Source organism: Impatiens glandulifera, chromosome 4 (genome assembly GCF_907164915.1).
Source record: "Impatiens glandulifera chromosome 4, dImpGla2.1, whole genome shotgun sequence".
NCBI classification, from domain to species: Eukaryota; Viridiplantae; Streptophyta; class Magnoliopsida; order Ericales; family Balsaminaceae; genus Impatiens; species Impatiens glandulifera.
In genome coordinates this window covers 51,082,470-51,102,223 of record NC_061865.1, presented here as the reverse complement: position 1 = coordinate 51,102,223, position 19,754 = coordinate 51,082,470, and the positions used below count along the sequence as shown (strand labels likewise).

Sequence of the window (19,754 nt, the reverse complement as noted above, 5' to 3'; positions counted from 1 at the left end):
ATTGCATACATGTATGTTATGTTAAGAGTACTTGAGACTCACCAAAATTTAATTATATTTGAAAGTTATTTATAGTAACATTGTTATTAAATATGTACCAACCATAAATAAAAATATAAGCAAACTGAATTTTAATCCTAGAAATAATATTCTGTAGACAATTTAAATTAACATGATTTATTCTTTAATAAAATAGAAACACCAAATCTTGTTGGATTAGAACTCTCTAAATTCATATGTATTTCTTATTATTATTTGAACTTTCTGCATGTCCTTAATTGTCCTTGAAAATTACTTATATCGTATCGAATCACTCATACTTTGATTTTTTTTTTTTTCCATTTTTGTCATAAAGATGATTCGTTTTAGTCCATTAGTATTAAATTAGATGACAAAAATTATATATATTAGAGTTATGTTATAAAAAAAATTCTACAAGGAAAATTTATGTAGAATTATGTACCAGGTGTGCGGATCAAACATGTCGATAATAATTTGAGTGATTATTAGACTTTAGTTGATATTTGGGAGATAGATAATTCGAAAATCATTACGTGGATTAACAATTTTATTATCCACTCTATTGACGTTCAATTGGCCAAATATGATACAACTAAGGAGGTTTGTGATCATCTTGCCAGAATATATACATAGTCGAATTTTGTTAAGTAATATCAGCTAGAGACAGACATTCGCTCACTTCAACGTAATGATAAAAGTATATAGGAATTTTCTATCCTGTCTGATCTTTGGGATCAATTGGTCCTCACTGAGTTTGCATAATTGCGAAAATTTGAATCCTACATATCTCGTTGAGAAGAGCAACATTTAGTGCACTTTTTATGGTCCTTCAAAATGACTTTGAAGGATTACTGGAACAACTATACATTGCTCCCCTCTTCCTACTGTTGACTATGTTGTCAATGAATTGCTAGTGTAGGAAATTTGACTTAAGTCTAAAATAGACAAGGGATCTATTACGCCTACACATTAGTCTATTTTTGTTACTAGCAATTGACATGTTTCTAAGGTCTCTCTAAATGAATGTGCATTCTGGAAGTAGAAGGGTCATTGGAAAGTTTTAAGTCCAAATTTGGTGAATAATAATAAACAGTAACAACGACCACCTCAACAACAACGTTCGCTACCGAGTGCACCATGAACGTATCGCACACCGCATATCGATAATACAATTATTGCTCCGACTTTGGATCCATATATGTTTGAGTAGCTTCAGAAATTCCTCGCCTCCAACCTCACGCCATTTTTGCCTCATTTTATTAAGGTTGTCATCGTTTGATAATTCAAGTACAACCTCATCATATGTCTCCTGATAGTAACTAATTTGTGTTAGTTAATTATGTTTCATCACTTTCCGTCATGATTACCGATGGTATTTTAATGTCATTGACATTAATTGGTTATGCACATATCTTGTTTATCTCTTTCACATGTCTACTATATTCTCAATATTTCTTTAAACATTGTATTTGTTAGTCAATTGTGTAATTGTGTGATATTGGTTTCACAATTGACTAAAAAATACAAGGTTGAAAGAAATATTGGGAATATGATATACATGTGGGAGAGCTAAACAAGATGTATGTACAAAACAAATTTATGTCAATGACATTGGAGTAATGATTTTCAAGTTATATGTCCTCAAATATCAACCAAAGCATCATAATCATTTAAATTATCATCTACAGATTTGATCCGCACATGACATGTTACATAATTCCATATAGATTTTCCTTCTAGAAAATCTTTGTAACATAACTCCAATATGTGTCATTTTTGTCTTATATATAATTGAACATTAATGACTGAAACAAATCATCTTTACAGTCAGTAATGGTGAAAACAATAACAATAAATATGAATCTCCAAAATATAACAACGACAATACAAATACAACAACACAAATACAAATCTCCAAACAAAATCAGTTAGTGCAACAATTAATCAAAAGGAAGCGAAACGAAAAATAACAAGGCCGACTACAGACTTCAACACCAAATCCAGAATTGTAAGGACCATTAGAGAAATATCGAAAGTTGTAGATTGGAAATTTTGGGTTGACCAAAGAGAATTCATAAATGAAGACTCTAATACCATGATAAAATGAGAGGAAAAAAAAAGTTTCTTATTAGCAAACATAAATATGTAATTAATATAATGAAACGACCTATATAGTTAGTGATTATAATAAATCGTAAATGAAATACCTTAAATGCTAACCAAGATTATAAAGACAATATTGTTTAACAGGCTCTATCGTGAGACGCGCTAGGCACTGAACCTCCCACCTCCTCAATTTTTTTTTTTTTAAAAAAAATTCTAAAAGATTTGAATACAAGTATACTAGATTGATTTTGTTAATCTAAATATAAAACTATTATATAATATTTTTTTATCCTATAGACATTTGACTCAATTCAACTTAATTTAAGGCAAAGCAATAAAATTATTATATACTATTATATTTTTCAATATAACATATAAATTAAATAAAAATTAATAATACTTTTATTGGGCATAAGTCATTCCAAAATTCAGGTCGGCCCTGTTCTAAATTATAATTTCTTTTAATTTATGCATGTTGCCCTCCACTTGTAATTTTGTGTTATCGGTTATTTATCAACTTTTAAGCCGACAATACATATAAATAGAAGCAAACTTAACTTAAAGATCTTAATCCCAAAAATAATATTTTTTTAGGCAATTTAAATTAACATGACTCACTCCTTCAATCATATAGAATCAACAAATCTTGTTAGATTAGAATTATCTAATTCCTTTGGATGATTTAAATTTGTTCTACTTCGTTAGCAGTTATTTTGGAAGAATATTTTTTTTTTAATTATTGATCGAAAATCCGTATAACTTTATGTGGTGAATTATTATTATTATTATTATTTTGATAAAAGTTCATGTATATTAAAAATGAAAACAAATCGTTTAAATATAACGACAAATAATGAAATGAAAATAAAATTTTAAAAAAACAATACTTTATAAGTTCTCGAGTTCTCGAGAAAAACGATTAACTCTCCGACAGACTCTATTGGTTTCTTGAACGAATCTCAGAAAATATCATAATAATAGCATTATGAATGATACGCATCAAATAACTAAGATCATTGAAAGTTCGACGATTTCTCTCTAACCAGATAGTCCACAAAATATAATTGAGATGGTAACCCAAATATATAAGTCTGTCATATCAACCGCATCAATCCAAACTTCTCAGCAACTATCTAAAGACTCAGGCATCACCAATGAATCCCAGTAATACTGCACAAAAGACTTTAAATACTAGTCATCCCTGACAAAACAAAAGTAAGTGAGTTGTCGATTCAACCTCTTCTTGACACATACGTACGACACCCAGTGCCGGACCTGAGATTTCAAGGCCTGAGGCGAGCACAAGACTTGGTGCCCTCAAAGCTTAATATTCATACATATATTTTTTTATCGATTTAAATATAATAGTAACATGAATTCTAGAAATAAAATATCATCAAAACAATATGTAATAAGTAAATACTAAAAAAACAAAGAAGATCCAAACAAAATATAAAATTCATGTTCCGAACTAGTACATCAATTGTCTTTTTCTTTTGAAGTCTTCTTTCTAATTCAATCCAACTAGTCATACAATCAATATGATCTTCACTAGTTTCATAAAGATTGAGGCATCGACTGATATTCTTCCAATCTTTGTATCCTTCGTCAGCCAGATAACCAAGTTTCGCCATGGTTATCTGAGTTTTGAATAACTTGCAACAAAAATAGAAGATCTTGTCCATAGAAATAGAGTACACTAACCATCTTCTGTCATTTTTCTCACCATTTGTCAATTGTCTCTTATAATGTGATGGATTGAAATGTCTTCCAGTGTTATCAAGAGGAAAACAAAATATCATCGTATCTTTTAGGACCTCTTTCAACCAAAAAGTCCCTAATATTTTGCATTTTGTCCCAATTTCCTAGATCATCAACATTTAAAGAAAACAAAATCTTTTGATTTATATCTCCATCAGTGTCACTTTTAGGCATACTTACATCGTTCTCATTTTCAGACTGTTTTGGGTCTTCATTGCGAAGTTCATTCAATTCACCATGTTCCCGATCATTCAACTTATCATCGATGTCATTCTGGTTCACTTGCTCTACTATTTGATCGCTTGTGAAATACTTATTAAGGCTTCCTACTTGGCTTTGAATTAAAGCATCTTCCTTTTGTTTTTCTTTCTTTTTTCTGCCTCAGACAATTGTTTTCTTATATGAGGCATGCTTGATAAAACTCTAAATGCTAATTTGCATTAAAAATTTATAGATTAACCAGCATTCTATGAATCTATGATTAACCACAATGTTGCATTTCTGCTATGCAATAATGCAAGATACAGATTGTGAATCCACCATTTCACCAGACAAGTCCTCAACAACCAAAAATAATCAAGTAAATCGAACCAAAATCTCACCGAAATCGGAGGAAGAACTCTAGTAGGCAGTGGCGCAGTGCCGAGAAACAAGGCTGGAACAAGTGAAAAAGGCCCAAGAGCTCGGGGAAGGAGACGACCGAGTTTTCTGCTCCAATTCCGGCAAGCTGGAGGATCGACGACGGGCTTGGGGTTTGGGGGAAGTGTTTCATTTTCTTTTTCCAGAATGCTTGTTCTTATTTTTTTTTTTTTTTCCTTGATTTTGTTGATAAATGAGAATCGTGTGATTCTTTTCTCCAAGTAAGATAGTGTTTTTTATTTTTATTTTTTTAATACAAATTAAGTTAGAGATTATCATTAATAGGTTATCAATTATTATTGATGGACTTTTTAAAAATAAGTTCATGAACATATCATTATAATTTTATTTTTTTTGAAGATTTTGGTGCCCCAAAAATATTTGGGCCTGAGGCAATTGCCTCACTTATTACACAGCAGGTCCGGGCCTGACGACACTGACTAACCATAATACAATTTTTTTCATGCACATATCATCTGTTAGAATTCCACCATGAATAACACTATATTCAAAGAACGAGATATTTGAATCATCTTAGCGAATAACATTTAACAATGCTCAATATGAAAACTATTCATAAAAATTTGTCAACGCATAATGTCTTGTTCAGACGGTGACACTTGTTAGTGTCTTATCAAAAGTAAAACTCTGTTATGTGGTGAATTGTATTATAAACCACAATTTCTTTAATTTATGCATGTTGTCCTCCGACTTTCTTCTTAGGAAACAGACGCTCTATCCACTAAGCTACAGGCGCTTCTGTTAGAATTTCACCATGAATAATGTTCCATCCAAAAACGAGATATTTGATAGAATCTTTGACTCCCAAAAGTTTTATCAATAAAAAATTAAAAAAAGAAGTGAAAAAATAAACGCGCTTCTGTTAGAATTTCACCATGAAAAAGAAGTGAAAAAATAAACGCGCCAGGTAGGGATCGAACCTACGACTTTCTGCTTAGGAAACAGACGCTCTATCCACTGAGCTACAGGTGCTTATGAATGATAAATTAGAATGTTAAAATAAACTTTAGAATGTTTACTAGTATCTAGCTATTTTTTAATATTTTTTTTTTTTAATTAAGAAGAACTAGCATGACTCAAACCGTCATGACGACCCTGTTTCAACTCAAAACGTTTTTAGATGTAATCAAACTCGTTATTTTAGTATCATAGATATATGAATACAAAAAGACAACTATATGAAATGGTTAACAATAAAGGAGTCCTCCCAATAAGTTATTTGGGTTAACGAGGCTATTGAAACAACTTATCATAAACTTTACCTAATGGAAGAAGAAGCAAATGTTATAAAACAAAGTGAATTGGAAAAGCATATACAAACCGACATAGCAAGGCGAAATAAACGTAAAAAGTGTGAGAAATTGAATAATGAGGTTATTAATCAAACATATTTGGATTATTTCAAATAAACACGATTCTCGTTAGATGGATTCATTTCAACTTCATAAAGGACATTCAATATTTTCAAATTCAAAAGGTGTAATGAAAATTTTTAGACACTAAAATTGAAAAATAGACAAGATGCATTGTTTTGGCTTGATCATTGGGTTTAAACTTTAAAGAAGGCTACATTATGCTTCGATTAGAGTTTGTATGCAAGGAAACTAAGAATTTGAAAATATGAGATGGAAAATCCACGTAAAGGGTATTGTAACAAAAATCAAAACTTATTTGAAATGTGAGAATGGAAAATTTTAAAAATTACTAAATTCTCAATTTCTAAACCTAGAAAATGGTTAGAAGTAAAGACAAGACAGTCAAATGGTGGGTTGGTTTGTTATTCAACCATTCTTCTTAAATATCAATTCTTTTTTGTAACTAAAATCAAGGTGATTCAAGATAATTTGTGTCCATTATGCCAATGTGAAAAGAAACTATGAACACCTATTTAACAACCCTTAAATTGTATAAATCTATATGAAGTTGAATAAAAAAATTGAACATTATTATCAAATATTTTGCAGTGGTTCAGATCTGATTGGTCACACCTAATTCATATCCTTAAATCTCAAAACATTGAAAACAAAAACTTTTCTTCTAAAATGCATATAGGTTTGGATCCCCTTTGATTTTTCTTGAAAATTAATCCAGTTAGATTCAACAACAAAAAAGAAAAAGCAAATCAAGATGTTGACACCCTTTGAAACACTAGTTCCATCTTCATCTCCATATAAAAATAATCATCCTGTCAATATTTACTCCACCATCAATGAATGGCTTTAACAAGACCTAGTTCTTCAAGATTTTAAGCTACAAGATGACCTGAAAAGAATATAACCAACCACCTTAGACAGACGAATCACGAATCTCAAAAGTTTATCCTTCTTCCCATATATCATCATCTTATTCTTCATCCCCTGAAGCTGCTTCCATGTTTAAGTCATTCACCTTGTAGTTCTCAACTGCTTGACCTGTATCCCAACAAGTATTATTAACTACTAACATCAGCTAGTCAAAGGTTTTGTCTTTTTTCTTACTTTTTCAATCAAATCAACTTATATTTCAAGTACTTAAAATTCGGTAATCAACACTAAATTTTCAGTTTGATCAAATGCACACTAAGTCCAGTCTCCTTGTCCATCATCATGAAAACTTATGTGACAAAATGTATGGGTGAAGTAAAAAGGTAAACAAACAAGGATTTTGATAATACCTGCTGCTACTGGTGCTACCTCTTCCCATTCAACATCATCTTCTTCAACATCATCTTCAGCGCGTTTCGACTTCATACCAACCTGACGCTCCGAGACGCCAGCGTTGGAAAGTTCTTGTTGCTTCTTAGAAGCTTCTTCTTGTTCAAGCTGTCTCTGATGCATTGCAGCATAATAGGCCTTGACATATTCATCCTACAAAACAAACAGAAACCAAATATAAGAGATAATAAAAATATGCAGTCGTTTTCTGTTGCTGGACAATACCTGTATATTCTTATTATTATCTTCAAAAATATTTGACTTTTTGTCATCTGAAAACTCCACAGATGTTTTTGTTGATGTACTACTTCCCCCCTTCACCTCCTCTTTCACCTCCCCACGCTGCTCTTTTGTGAGGTTCATACCATGCTTAATCATCCATGGTGGCAATACTTTCGTAGATGCACTCGAGTTCTCCGGTTTAATATCTCCTTTTTCTTCACCAAAAAAGGCAACTTCAACCTGCCAATAACAGTCAAACATGTTAAAAAAATCAGCCATGATTTCAGGATTTTATGCAAACTACTTATGGAGAACCAGCAAAGATTTATCTTCCAAACAAGCTAGAAAGCTGAAATGTGCAGTACTAATTGTTTTGGATACAATTGGTAAGCATGAATTCAACTCCCAATAACTAAGGAGTTAACATTTCCAATGCCATCAGGGCTTGTTGGACGATTTTCAAGGCCAAAATGCTGCTGAATAAGCTACCATGTAAAGGAATCCACCCGATTTTCATGGACGATTCCGCAGCAACCTGGTTGGAAAAAGTTCTATCTATTGCTATAACTTTTCTCCCAGATTATCAGCTGCTTTCCCCTTCACTTAAAACTTTTATTGTGACTCAGATTAAATGTTTTGTACAATTAATCACTTCTACACAGAAAGTTACCTTTGTCTCTCCAACAAATGGCATGGGCATTCCACCAGAATCGCCAATTGCTGCACGTTGAGCAGCACTAAATCTGATTTCCCATGCAGCAAGAGAACCAAATTCAGGTACTGGAAAATCTTTAACAATGTTCAGTTGCACAGACAATGGTTCCAGCTGCTCCTGCAAAGATTAGAATAACCATATATGAAATTTGAAAGCATAATGAATACAATCCAATATGAATAGCTCCTATGATGCCTTGACAAACGAGCTTTTGATGCAAGTTGAGTAAGCAAAATGATATTGTTTCCTACAAATATTAAAAATATACTCCAATATGGGCATATGCTATTTTCATCCATAACATATAGTTTTGAGGATCATCTAGTTGTTCTTTCAGTAATCCTTAAGATATTGAACCATTATCTTAGATAGTTTTTCAGAAAAATGAGAAAAGACAATATAGTTTATTCGAAATGCTACTTTTTTAATGAAAATAAAAGCTTCCCATACATGATACATGTTGGTTCTCCTTTCAAAACAAAATACATAAACAAAATGGAACAGATGGAACAACATTTATACCAACCATCTGTATAGGTAGAATCATTGGGGGGTAAAGAGATAAAACAAAATGTAAGGCATGGAAATAGGGAAAGAAAAAGGCAAACCTCCATCTTTTGTAGCATGTCTTTTAATTTATCACGACGCCGCCTTCTAGCATTCTTATCTCCATCTCCTGTTTCCTGAGCAGCTAATTTGTCACTGTCAGCTACAAGTGCTCCGTTACAGCTTTCACAATGGAAGTCTTCATCCTCGGGAAACATGAGTTGTAATACATCCAAAGCATTATATCTGTGCATACAACTTAAAAACATAAAAGCCAATCAGATTTACAGAACTAAGAGAAGAAAAGGAAACACAAAAACCTTTCCCGCAATTGGGACAAATATACTCCTGAATTGTATTTCTGTTGTCCAATTCATCTTTCAGCTTTTTCTTCATTATTTGCAGTCTATACCTCACAACATCAATTATCTGTAATACAGATGTTAGCTGTAGACATCTTGCAACTTTCATAATCTCGAAATCCACAAAAGAAAAGTTACATGCACCCTGTTTTGCAAAATTGAGAAACTGAAACTAAATGGAACATAAATTAAAAGTCCTAAACCATCATGCTGAATCATTTTCATGAAGCATGTATCCAGTTTATCGCGTTTAGTTCTCACATATGATACAAATGTGAAGTAATTTGAAATCAGGTTTCCATACAAGTTGATCGCCACTTTCTTGAGCAGTGAAACTTCATGTAGGGTTACCCCAATTTAATTTCCAAAAGAAATGTACAGCATTCAATGCTATACAAAAAAAGGTTATAAGAAGCTACAAGGAACCTGTGCATAATCTAGGCAACAGTAAGAATGAGTGTGCAGCTTAATCTTGTCATCACCATCTCTGTTGAACTGTCCATTAGCAAAAGCAGCTACAGCTGCATTGTGGATTTTTGCACCTTTTGCTGACTGTAAATAAGAATTGAAACATGATAGTGAACAGCCTATTACAACTAAAAGCAGCTGAACTTTCTTTATGGAATCTTAATCAGAATTGTCAAGTCACAATTTTATAGTGCTAATCACAGATGGGGACATGAAAATGACTATCAAGTGCCCTTAACTCGTAAGTCTATAAGGGAAAAGATGATATAATTTTCTGGATTAGTGTCTTCTAGATTATGGCACAAGAAGTTAACTACAACTGTTTGTGTGCCAAAATATATTAAGAAGAATTACATATGTTAAAAGTTGAGAATAACCTCTTTTCTATGATCCCTGGTAACTAGCTTTTCTTTTTAAGGTCTGTCGCAATTGTTTTGAGTGCAGCTTCAAATCCTTTGCAAGATCTTCCTCTCTAACCCACTGACACCTGAAACATTCAAACAACATATTGGACATGACCATAATATTATCAAGAATAATTGTAAGTACTAAAACAACATAACAGAAGAAAAGGCAATAATATCAAGACTATTGAGCCATAATATGATCACAAATTGCAGGTATCTAGTTTGCTTCAGTTGTGATTAACACTCTATAGTTGATGATGGCCAATATGTTTTGTCTCAATGATCAAGAGAACATTCCAAAGATGAAGCAAGATCCAACCTGGGATTATGTCACATTCCAAAGCTTAATGCAGGAAAAGAAACAGGGGAACTAACAAACCTTGTAAGGGCATCAAGTATCACAACAGCAATACCCCTGTTATCACTTCTCATAGTTTTAGGCTGCTGATTCTCTCCCTTTGTAGTTATATCATCATAAAAAGCCCTAGCTGCAAGCTTCACCAAACTAACCAATACCATTTGCAAACAAAGAAATTTGAATGTTATGTTAGCAATAGAGAAAGAACCCAGCATTATCATATCAATAATTGAGCAAGAAGAAATACCCTTTGAATGGAATCAATGGATCAACAATCATTCTGAATCAACTGCTTTGAAGAAATTCTTCAGAACAACTTGACAATACTCGAAAAATTCAAATTAAGTAGAAATCAAATGTCTCCGACGACTTAATCCTTAATCATTGAGTTATAATGAGTCTATCTGCCCAACATTCATATTTTAATTTTGTTTATTATAAAAGACCAAAAGTCATTTCTTAGTTGATACTTCTTATTTAGCTAAAACAAATGTTTAGCTTAAACTCCAAAACATCTATTTGAACCATATAAATTGTTGAAATGTTTTTCTCTGGTTGGAGGAAGTATTTGTAACTTCTCAACAACTTATAAACAAAAATTTATTCGAAGGCAACTTTCATCGTCTAGTGGTTCATCAAACCACAAAAGTACCCCCACTTTTAGCCTTGAATCAAGACATGATTGAGGCATAGGTTCGTTGTCCAAGATTCGATCTTCAAGATGTTCAAATGCACTTATTCAAAGCGAATTGAGTTATATCTCGGTCAACTTGATCACGATAGTATCAATCCATTTATGTCGAACCGTTAAACACTGTTAGTGGCATCTCGTTTTCCAAGACCAATTTTGGAATTTACAAGAAAATAACCGACAAACTTTCATTACCGCATATCATCTTTCTCGAAATCCAAAATGTCGCATTTTGTGTACTCGAGTCTCTACAACGCTGGTTTGTTAGAATCCAAAAAAATTTAATAATTATATAAATATAAAAATTATATATATTATATTAATATTTATATATATAAGAGGTTAAATAATTATATATATAAATTAATAAATTAATAATTAGAGATAATATATATAAAATTATATCTTAAATCCGTTATTTTTAACTAAAAAATTAATACAAGAACTATTAGTGACTTTTCTGAAAGTTCAAGGACAATTTATTTTAAAAAATTATTTGAAGTTACATGATCAAAATAATTGGAGTGTTATTGATATAATTGGCATGTAATCGATGTATTTGTACGAATAATGATATAAGAACCGAAAAAAATAAATTACGGTAAAAATGTGATAGCATTTTTAGTTTTATTTTTAATGATTTTAAGTTTATGGGTGGGTCAATCAACAATCCGACCCAAGTATCCATTTACTCTCACATATATATTCAAATTAAGCACAGCTCTCAACTCGACAATCCGGACATTTTGAAAATTAAGCATCATATTTTATATATATATATATATAAACTAGTTAGTTAAAAAGTTGAACTTAAATTGTTAAAATGTCCACATTCATTAAATTTGGTATTGAATTTAATTATTACTCTAGTTGGTTAAAGGATTATACTTGTGTTGTTAGATTAAAAGTTTGAAATATACATATAGTATTTTTAACCGTTTTAAGTTTATGAACGACTTAAATATTCATTACTCTCACATATATATCCAAATTAACCACAGGTCTCAACCCGACAATTCGGACACTTTGAAAATTAATAATAATAAACAAACAATAATAATAATAATAATATAAAAAAAATAAACAAAACCAAACAAAAAAATATATATATAATGCGGGGAAATTTGACGAGATGACCCTAATAACTGCTTTAAATGAGCTGGTGACCAGCGCATAAATTATATTACGCTGGTTACCACTTAAAAAATTTTGGACGAAATTGCCCCCGTTGCGAGACGCAACTGATGCCTGTGAAAATTACTTTCGCGAATGTATCTCGCGATTGTGGAATTTTCATAAAAAAAAAAAATTGCGTCTCACGATTGTCGGTTGTTTCTCGCAACCGGGGTTGCGTCTCACGATTTGTGAACTTTTCACATGGCATCCGGTTGAGTCTCGAGACAGTGGTAATTTCGTCAAAAAAATATGAAGTGATCACCAACGCATTTAAAATTATGCTGGTCACCAGCTCATTTATCCTATTATGAGGGTCATTTCGTCAAATTTCCCTATAATGCAATCACTATAAGTTCTCGATTAAGCTTCTCTCTCTAGTTAGAGGTTGATGATGACCATGGCAGTTTTCGAATTAAGCCATCTCTCGCTCTCTAATTTCTCCTGTAAGTAAGGTATAAAATCGATAAAAGCATGTGGTTACGATGGATTCTTTCGTTAATTAAAAAGAAAAATGTGTATTTTAATAAATTGACAAAATATTTGTAGTAGAGACCACTCTCGGATGGGACATAGCGCAGATGTCATTTCCCATGTGTATCCAAACATATAATCGAAATTTTGAAATTCTTTTCTAATTTTTTAATAAGCAAATTAGGTGCCTGACTATATCACGCATTCTTTAAAAAATTCTATGAGATTTGAGTGGAATGTAAGTCAAGAGATTATCAAACAAAGCGACAAACTTGTTTTTTCTAAAAAATTAGTACTCGTGTCGAGCCTAGCATTTAAATCTTTCATCCTTACCCACGGGACGCAAACGAAAAGTAAGACATGGAACTCTGATCAAATTCGAGTACGAACTACCTTAAAGACGGGGAATCAATTTTATAAGCGTACTAGAAGCAAATGTGGTAGCAAAAACAATATGAAATAAGCGCAAAAACGATAAAGAGTTGACTAAAGAGCTATAATAATCAAACATATTAGGGTTGTTTCAAATAAACATGATTATCATAAGGTTGGAGGGATTCATCCCAACTTCATACAAACGGTCATTCAATGTTTGTAATGACAATGTTTGGTCATTGAAGAGTATTGAATTTAACTTTTAGAAACTAAAATTGAAAAATATATAAGATGCATTGTTTTGGCACGATCATTATGTTTGAAGGCTACATTATGCTACGACTAGAGTTTGTATATCGGTCTCATAATGAAATGCAAGAAAACTAAGAATTTGAAAAAATGAGATGGAAAATAAATTCTCAATTTCTACAACTAGAAAATGATTAAAAGTAAAGATAAGACAGTATGCTGGTTTGTTATTCAACCATTCTTCTTGAATATCAACTCTTTTTTGTAACTAAAATCAAAGTGATTCAAGATAATTTATGTCCATTGTGCCAATGAGAAAAGAAACTATGAACACCTATTTAACAACCCTTAAATTGAATAAATCTATATGAAGTAGAATAAAAAATGAACATTATTATCAAATATTTTGAAGTTTTTCAGATCTGATGGGTCACCCTTAATTCATATCCTAAATCTCAAACATTGAAAAAAACATCTTCTAAAATGCGTATAAAGAAACTTGTAAACAATATGTTCACTAATGAACCAATAAGGATGCAATAAAAGTACAAAAAATACTGCCTGTTTAACAAATTCTGACATTTAAGTCCAAAGCCAATAATATAGTAAACTGTTGCAAGTTACAAAAAAGGAAAGAAAAAAAATCATTGAATCCCCTTTGATTTTAAAGATAAATCAAGTTAGATTCAACAACAAAAAGAAAAAGCAAATCAAGATGTTGACCCCCTTTGAAACCCTAGTTCCATCTTCATCTCCATATAAAAATAACCATCCTGTCAATATTTACTCCACCATCAATGAATGGCTTTAACAAGACCTAGTTCTTCAAGATTTTAAGCTACGAGATGATCCGAAAAGAATATAACCAAACCACCTTGACAGACGAATCCCTGTATCTCAAAAGTTCACCCCTCTTCCCATATATCATCATCATCTTCTTCTTCATCCCCTGAAGCTGCTTCCACGTTTAAGTCATTCACCTTGTAGTTCTCAACTGTTTGACCTGTATCCGATACAAACAGCCCCCAACAAGTTTCATTAACTACTAACTTAAACACAATTATCCCAAATAATCAGACATCAGACTATGATCCCAATTATCCCAAACTAGTCACAAGTTTTGTCTTTTTTCTTCCTTTTCTGATAACACAGACTATGATCTTATTTGAATTAAAGTGTTTTTTTAAATTACTGAATTATTTTCATTTCAGCACAAATTAAGCTAAAAAAGTTGAGCCAGGAAATCTTCCATAGTCTTCATAAGTACTTTCCGGGATAATCGCTCCTCATTTCATATTTTTATTTGATTTATTCAGGATTTTTTTTCAGATACTTGACTCTTAGGCACTTAAAATTAAGCCAGAGAGTTAACCCTTGTTAATTAATCAAATTACATTAATATGAGGGTAAGATAGTCTGTTTTAGGACTTTCCCGACTTTCATTCCACATCTTATCAAATCAACTTATATTTCAACTACTTCAAATTCAGTAATCAACACTAAATCTTCAGTTTGATCAAATGCACACTAAGTCCAGACTCCTTGTCCAACATCATGAAAACTTATGTGACAAAATGTATGGGTGAAATAAAAAGGTAAACAAACAAGGATTTTGATAATACCTGCTGCTACTGGTGCTACCTCTTCCCATTCAACACCATCATCTTCAACCTCATCTTCAGCGCGTTTCGACTTCATACCAACCTGACGCTCAGAGACGCCGGCGTTGGAAAGTTCTTGTTGCTTCTTAGAAGCTTCTTCTTGTTCAAGCTGTCTCTTATGCATTGCAGCATAATAGGCCTTGACATATTCATCCTACAAAACGAACAGAAACCAAATATAAGCCGACTGTCGAGATAATAAAAATATTCAGTCGTTTTCTGTTGCTGGACGATACCTGTATATTCTTATTATTATCTTCAAAAATATTTGACTTTTTGTCATCTGAAAACTCCACAGATGTTTTTGTTGATGTACTACTTCCCCCCTTCACCTCCTCTTTCACCTCCCCACGCTGCTCTTTTGTGAGGTTCATACCTTGCTTAATCATCCATGGTGGCAATACTTTCGTAGGTGCACTCGAGTTCTCAGGTTTAATATCTCCTTTTTCTTCACCAGAAAAGGCAACTTCAACCTGCCAACAACAGTCAAAACATGTTAAAAGAATCATCCCTAATTTCTGGATTTTATGCAAACTACTTATTGAGAACCAGCAAAGATTTATCTTCCAAACAAGCTAGAAAGCTGAAATGTGCAGTACTAATTGTTTTGGACACAATTGGTAGCATGAAATTCAACTCCCAATAACTAAGGAGTTAACATTTCCAATGCCATCAGGGCTTGTTGGACGATTTTCAAGGCCAAAATGCTGCTGAATAAGCTACCATGAAAAGGAATCCACCCGATTTTCAAGGATGATTCCATAGCAACCTGGTTGAAAAAAGTTCCATCGATTGCTATAACTTTTCTCCCAGATTATCAGCTGCTTACACGTTCACTTAAAAACTTATATTGTGACTCAGATTAAATGTTTTGTACACTTAATCACTTCTACACAGAAAGATACCTTTGTCTCTCCAACAAATGGCATGGGCGTTCCACCATAACCCAGTGAGTTTTTTGAGTCATTAGCACCAGAATCACCATTTGCTCGTCGAGCAGCACTATATCTGATTTCCCATGCAGCAAGAGGACCAAATTCAGGTACTGGCAAATCTTTAACCCTGTTCAGTTGTTCAGACAATGGTTTCAGCTGCTCCTGCAAAGATTAGAATAACCATATGTGAAATTTTAAAGCATAATGAATACAATCCAATATGAATAGCGCCTATGATGCCTTGACAAACAGTTTTTTTTACATTGACTCTACATTAATAATAAGGATAGATGTTCATTTTGCTCCTCAACTTGCATCAATAGCTCGTTTTACTTCCTCAACATGGGTCAAATTATTTCCCTTGATTTACTTCCTCAACATTTAGTAGGCTCATTTTGCTTACTGAACTTTTAAAAATGGGTCAAATTATATCCACCTTCAGTTTTTGGTTAACTCTGTTAAGTTCTTAAATCATCTATACACAAATTTTGAAGCTCCTTATACTCAACTCTTGGATAAAATATTTTTGCCTTTCTAAACTGCATATCAATAAATTAAAGAAATTAACCAACATACGAAGACCAAATGTTATTTGAACCAATTTTAAAAATTCAGGAAGCAAAATGAGCTTTTGATGCAAGTTGAGTAAGCAAAATGATCTTCCTACTAATATTAAAACTTTAGTCCAATGTGGGCATATGTTATTTTCATCCATACATAACATGACTTTCAACCAGCTCATTGCAACACTAATCAAGAACTGCATTTTGAGGATCATCTAGTTGTTCATCCAGTACTCCTCAAGATATTGAATCATTATCTTAGATGATTTTTCAGCAAAATGAAAAAAGACAAAATATAGTTTATTCGAATTGCTACTTTTTTACAGAAAATAAAAGCTTTCCATCCATGTTGGTTCTCCTTTCAAAACAAAATGTAACAGAGAGAATAGCTTTATACCAACCCTCTGTATGGGTAAAATCATAGGGGGTAAAGAGATAAAAAAAATGTAAGCGATGTAAATAGGGAAAGAAAAAGGCAAACCTCCATCTTTTGTAGCATGTCTTTTAATTTATCACGACGTCGCCTTCTAGCATTTTCATCTCCATCTCCTGTTTCTTGAGCAGCTAATTTGTCACTCTCAGCCACAAGTGCTCCGTTACAACTTTCACAATGGAAGTCTTCATCCTCGGGAGACATGAGTTGCAATGCATCCAAAGCATTATATCTGTGCATCCAACATAAAAACCGTCATTCATTTGCCAATCAGATTTACAGAACTAAGAGAAGAAAAGGTAACACAAAAACCTCTTCCCGCAATTGGGACAAATATACTCCTGAATTGTATTCCTGTTGTCCAATTCATCTTTCAGCTTTTTCCTCATTCTTTGCAGTCTATACCTCACAACATCAAATATCTGTAATACAGATGTTAGCTTTAGACATCTTGCTACTATCATCTACTCAAAATCCAAAAATAAAAAGTTACGGGCACCCTGTTTTGCAAAATTGAGAAACTGAGACTAAACGGAACATTAATTAAAAGTCTTAAACCATCATGCTGAATCATTTTCATGAAGCATGTATCCAGTTTATCGCGTTTAATTCTCACATATGATACAAATGTGAAGTAATTTGAAATCAGGTTACCATACAACTCGATCGCTACTTTCTTGAGCAGTGAAACTTCATGTAGGGTTACCCCCCATTTAATTTCTAACAGAAATGTACAGCATTCAGAACTATACAGAAAAGGTTATAAGAAGCTACAAGGAACCTGTGCATAATCTAGGCAACAGTAAGAGTGAGTGTGCAGCTTAATCTTGTCATCACCATCTCTGTTGAACTGTCCATCAGCCACAGCAGCTACAGCTGCATTGTGGATTTTTGCACCTTTTGCTGACTGTAAATAAGAATTGAAACTTGATAGTGAACAGCCTATTACAACTAAAACCAGCTGAACTTTCTTTATGGAATCTTAATCAGAATTGCCAAGCCACAATTTTATAGTGCTAATCAAAGAGGGGACACAAAAATGACTATCAAGTGCCCTTAACTCTCTAAGTCTACAAGTGAAAAGATGATAATTTTCTGGATTAGTGTCTTCTAGATTATGGCACAAGAAGTTAACTACAACTGTTTGTGTGCCAAAATATATTAAGAAGAATTACATATGTTAAAAGTTGAGAATAACCTCTTTTCTATGATCCCTGGTAACTAGCTTTTCTTCTTCAAAAAATCGTAAGGTCCGTCGCAATTGTTTTGAGTGCAGCTTCAAATCCTTTGCAAGATCTTCCTCTCTAACCCACTGACGCCTGAAACATTCAAGCAACATATTGAACATTGCCATAATATTATAAAGAATAATTGTAAGTACTAAAACAACATAACAGGAGGAAAATATCAAGAATATTGAGCCATAATATCATCACAAATTGCAGGTATCTAGTTTGCTTCAGTTGTGTTTAACACTCAATAGTTGATGATGGCCACTATGTTTTGTCTCAATGATCAAGAGAACATTCGAAAGATGAGGCAGGATCCAACCTGGGATTCTCAAGGTAATTTATTTCTAGATGTACACCAACTAGAAAGGTGTGGACAGTCTACCAGTAAAAAAATGTGTTGCACAACTATTGTGTGAGTTTGTTAGTTAGGGTAATAATGAGGATGAAATCAATAGCTTAGTAAATAAAGAAAACAGTATTCAGTGAAGCATCTTATCTGCAGATTTGCATTCAGTAAGAAACAAAAGTGAAATTGCAGATGCAATCTACATTAGATGAATGATAAGAAATCCAAGAACATCAGATTTTCATACTTGAGTAGATTTTGCTAATATTCGAATTAATCTAGTTTAGAATCAATAGCTTAATGCAGAAAAAGAAACAGGGGAATCAACAAACCTTGTAAGGGCATCAAGTATCACAACAGCAATGCCCCTGTTATCACTTCTCATAGTTTTGGGCTGTTGATTCTCTCCCTTTGTAGTTATATCATCATAAAAAGCCCTAGCCGCAAGCTTCACCAAACTAACCAATACCATTTACAGACAAAGAAATTTGAATGTTATGTCAGCAATAGAGAAAGAACCCAGCTTTATGCGCGAATATAAAGACACATGTACAACTATCATCATATCAATAATTGAGCAAGAAGAAATACCGATTGAATGGTTCGACACTCATTCTGAATCAATCGCTTTGAGGAAACGCTTCAGCACAACTCGAAAATACTCAGAAAATTCAAATTAAGTAGAAATCAAATGTCTCGGATTGAACCCTAAATCATCTTCTGCAGGCAGAGGTTTTCTGCAAATGAGTTGATCCGTACAGAGGAAGCTACTGTAGATGAAGATAACCCTAAATCCTGAACTGCGGCAACAGGAGGGAGGAGGGCGGTAGTTGAGAGGAGTCTCCGACTCCGCAGCAGGAAAAGCCAAAAATAAAATCAAGAAATTCAAGAATGGACCTTTTATTAATAACCCTTTAGGGTTAGGTATAGATAAAAAAAAATATTAACTTAGTATATTATAAAATCAAATTTTAATTAATTTTCTAATAATGTTTTTATATTTTATCAATTAAAGTTTAATATTTATTATTAACCACTTAATTTTCAATTTTAACCATTTTTTCTTTTTTAAAGTAAAAACATAAAACCAAATAATTGAAATTTGATTTTATCCTAATTCTAAAATTCTCATTCTTTTTTACCCACTAACAACAAAATCGCAAATGAAGTTTACATAGGTATGGTCTCGACTCTCGATGACGAAAATACTTATAAGAATTGATTGTCATGATCTTCGCTCTAACTTTAAATCTTTTAAGTAAAAATATGACAACAAAATAAATAATAATTAAATTATATAGTT

At 32.5% G+C, this 19,754-nt stretch overlaps 1 protein-coding gene, 1 non-coding gene and 1 pseudogene across 3 annotated transcripts; all 3 read right to left on the bottom strand.

Moving 5' to 3' along the window:
* Positions 1 to 5,447: 5,447 nt before the first annotated feature.
* Positions 5,448 to 5,520, bottom strand: TRNAR-CCU. Its single transcript has one exon. It is a non-coding gene; the product is annotated as a tRNA-Arg (tRNA).
* Positions 5,521 to 6,864: 1,344 nt separating this feature from the next.
* On the bottom strand, positions 6,865 to 9,119 carry LOC124935347 (annotated as a pseudogene).
* A 4,675-nt stretch (positions 9,120 to 13,794) lies between these two features.
* LOC124934324 (general transcription factor IIE subunit 1-like) lies at positions 13,795 to 19,289 on the bottom strand. Of its 2 annotated transcripts, XM_047474842.1 has the most exons (11): positions 19,043 to 19,289; positions 18,784 to 18,909; positions 18,072 to 18,192; positions 17,655 to 17,780; positions 17,186 to 17,295; positions 16,922 to 17,105; positions 15,848 to 16,039; positions 15,179 to 15,415; positions 14,904 to 15,096; positions 14,156 to 14,284; positions 13,795 to 14,054 (listed from the first exon to the last, which is right to left on the bottom strand). In XM_047474842.1, the coding sequence occupies exons 1-10, from the start codon at positions 19,063 to 19,065 to the stop codon at positions 14,187 to 14,189; spliced, it is 1,410 nt and encodes a 469-aa protein (XP_047330798.1). In that variant the 5' UTR covers positions 19,066 to 19,289; the 3' UTR covers positions 13,795 to 14,054; positions 14,156 to 14,186. The 2 variants fall into 2 exon arrangements, with proteins under 2 accessions (XP_047330798.1, XP_047330797.1); XM_047474841.1 differs by having other exon boundaries at positions 13,795 to 14,284.
* Positions 19,290 to 19,754: the final 465 nt, after the last annotated feature.

Excerpts from the sequence above, each read along its gene's own strand:
- LOC124934324 (XM_047474841.1), bottom strand. The coding sequence starts at position 19,065 with ATGAGTGTCGAACCATTCAATCG. Across the intron at positions 18,193-18,783 it reads ATACTTGATGCCCTTACAAG|GCGTCAGTGGGTTAGAGAGG; the intron begins GTTTGTTGATTC and ends TGAATGTTTCAG. Across the intron at positions 14,285-14,903 it reads GGTAGCACCAGTAGCAGCAG|GTCAAACAGTTGAGAACTAC; the intron begins GTATTATCAAAA and ends TATCGGATACAG.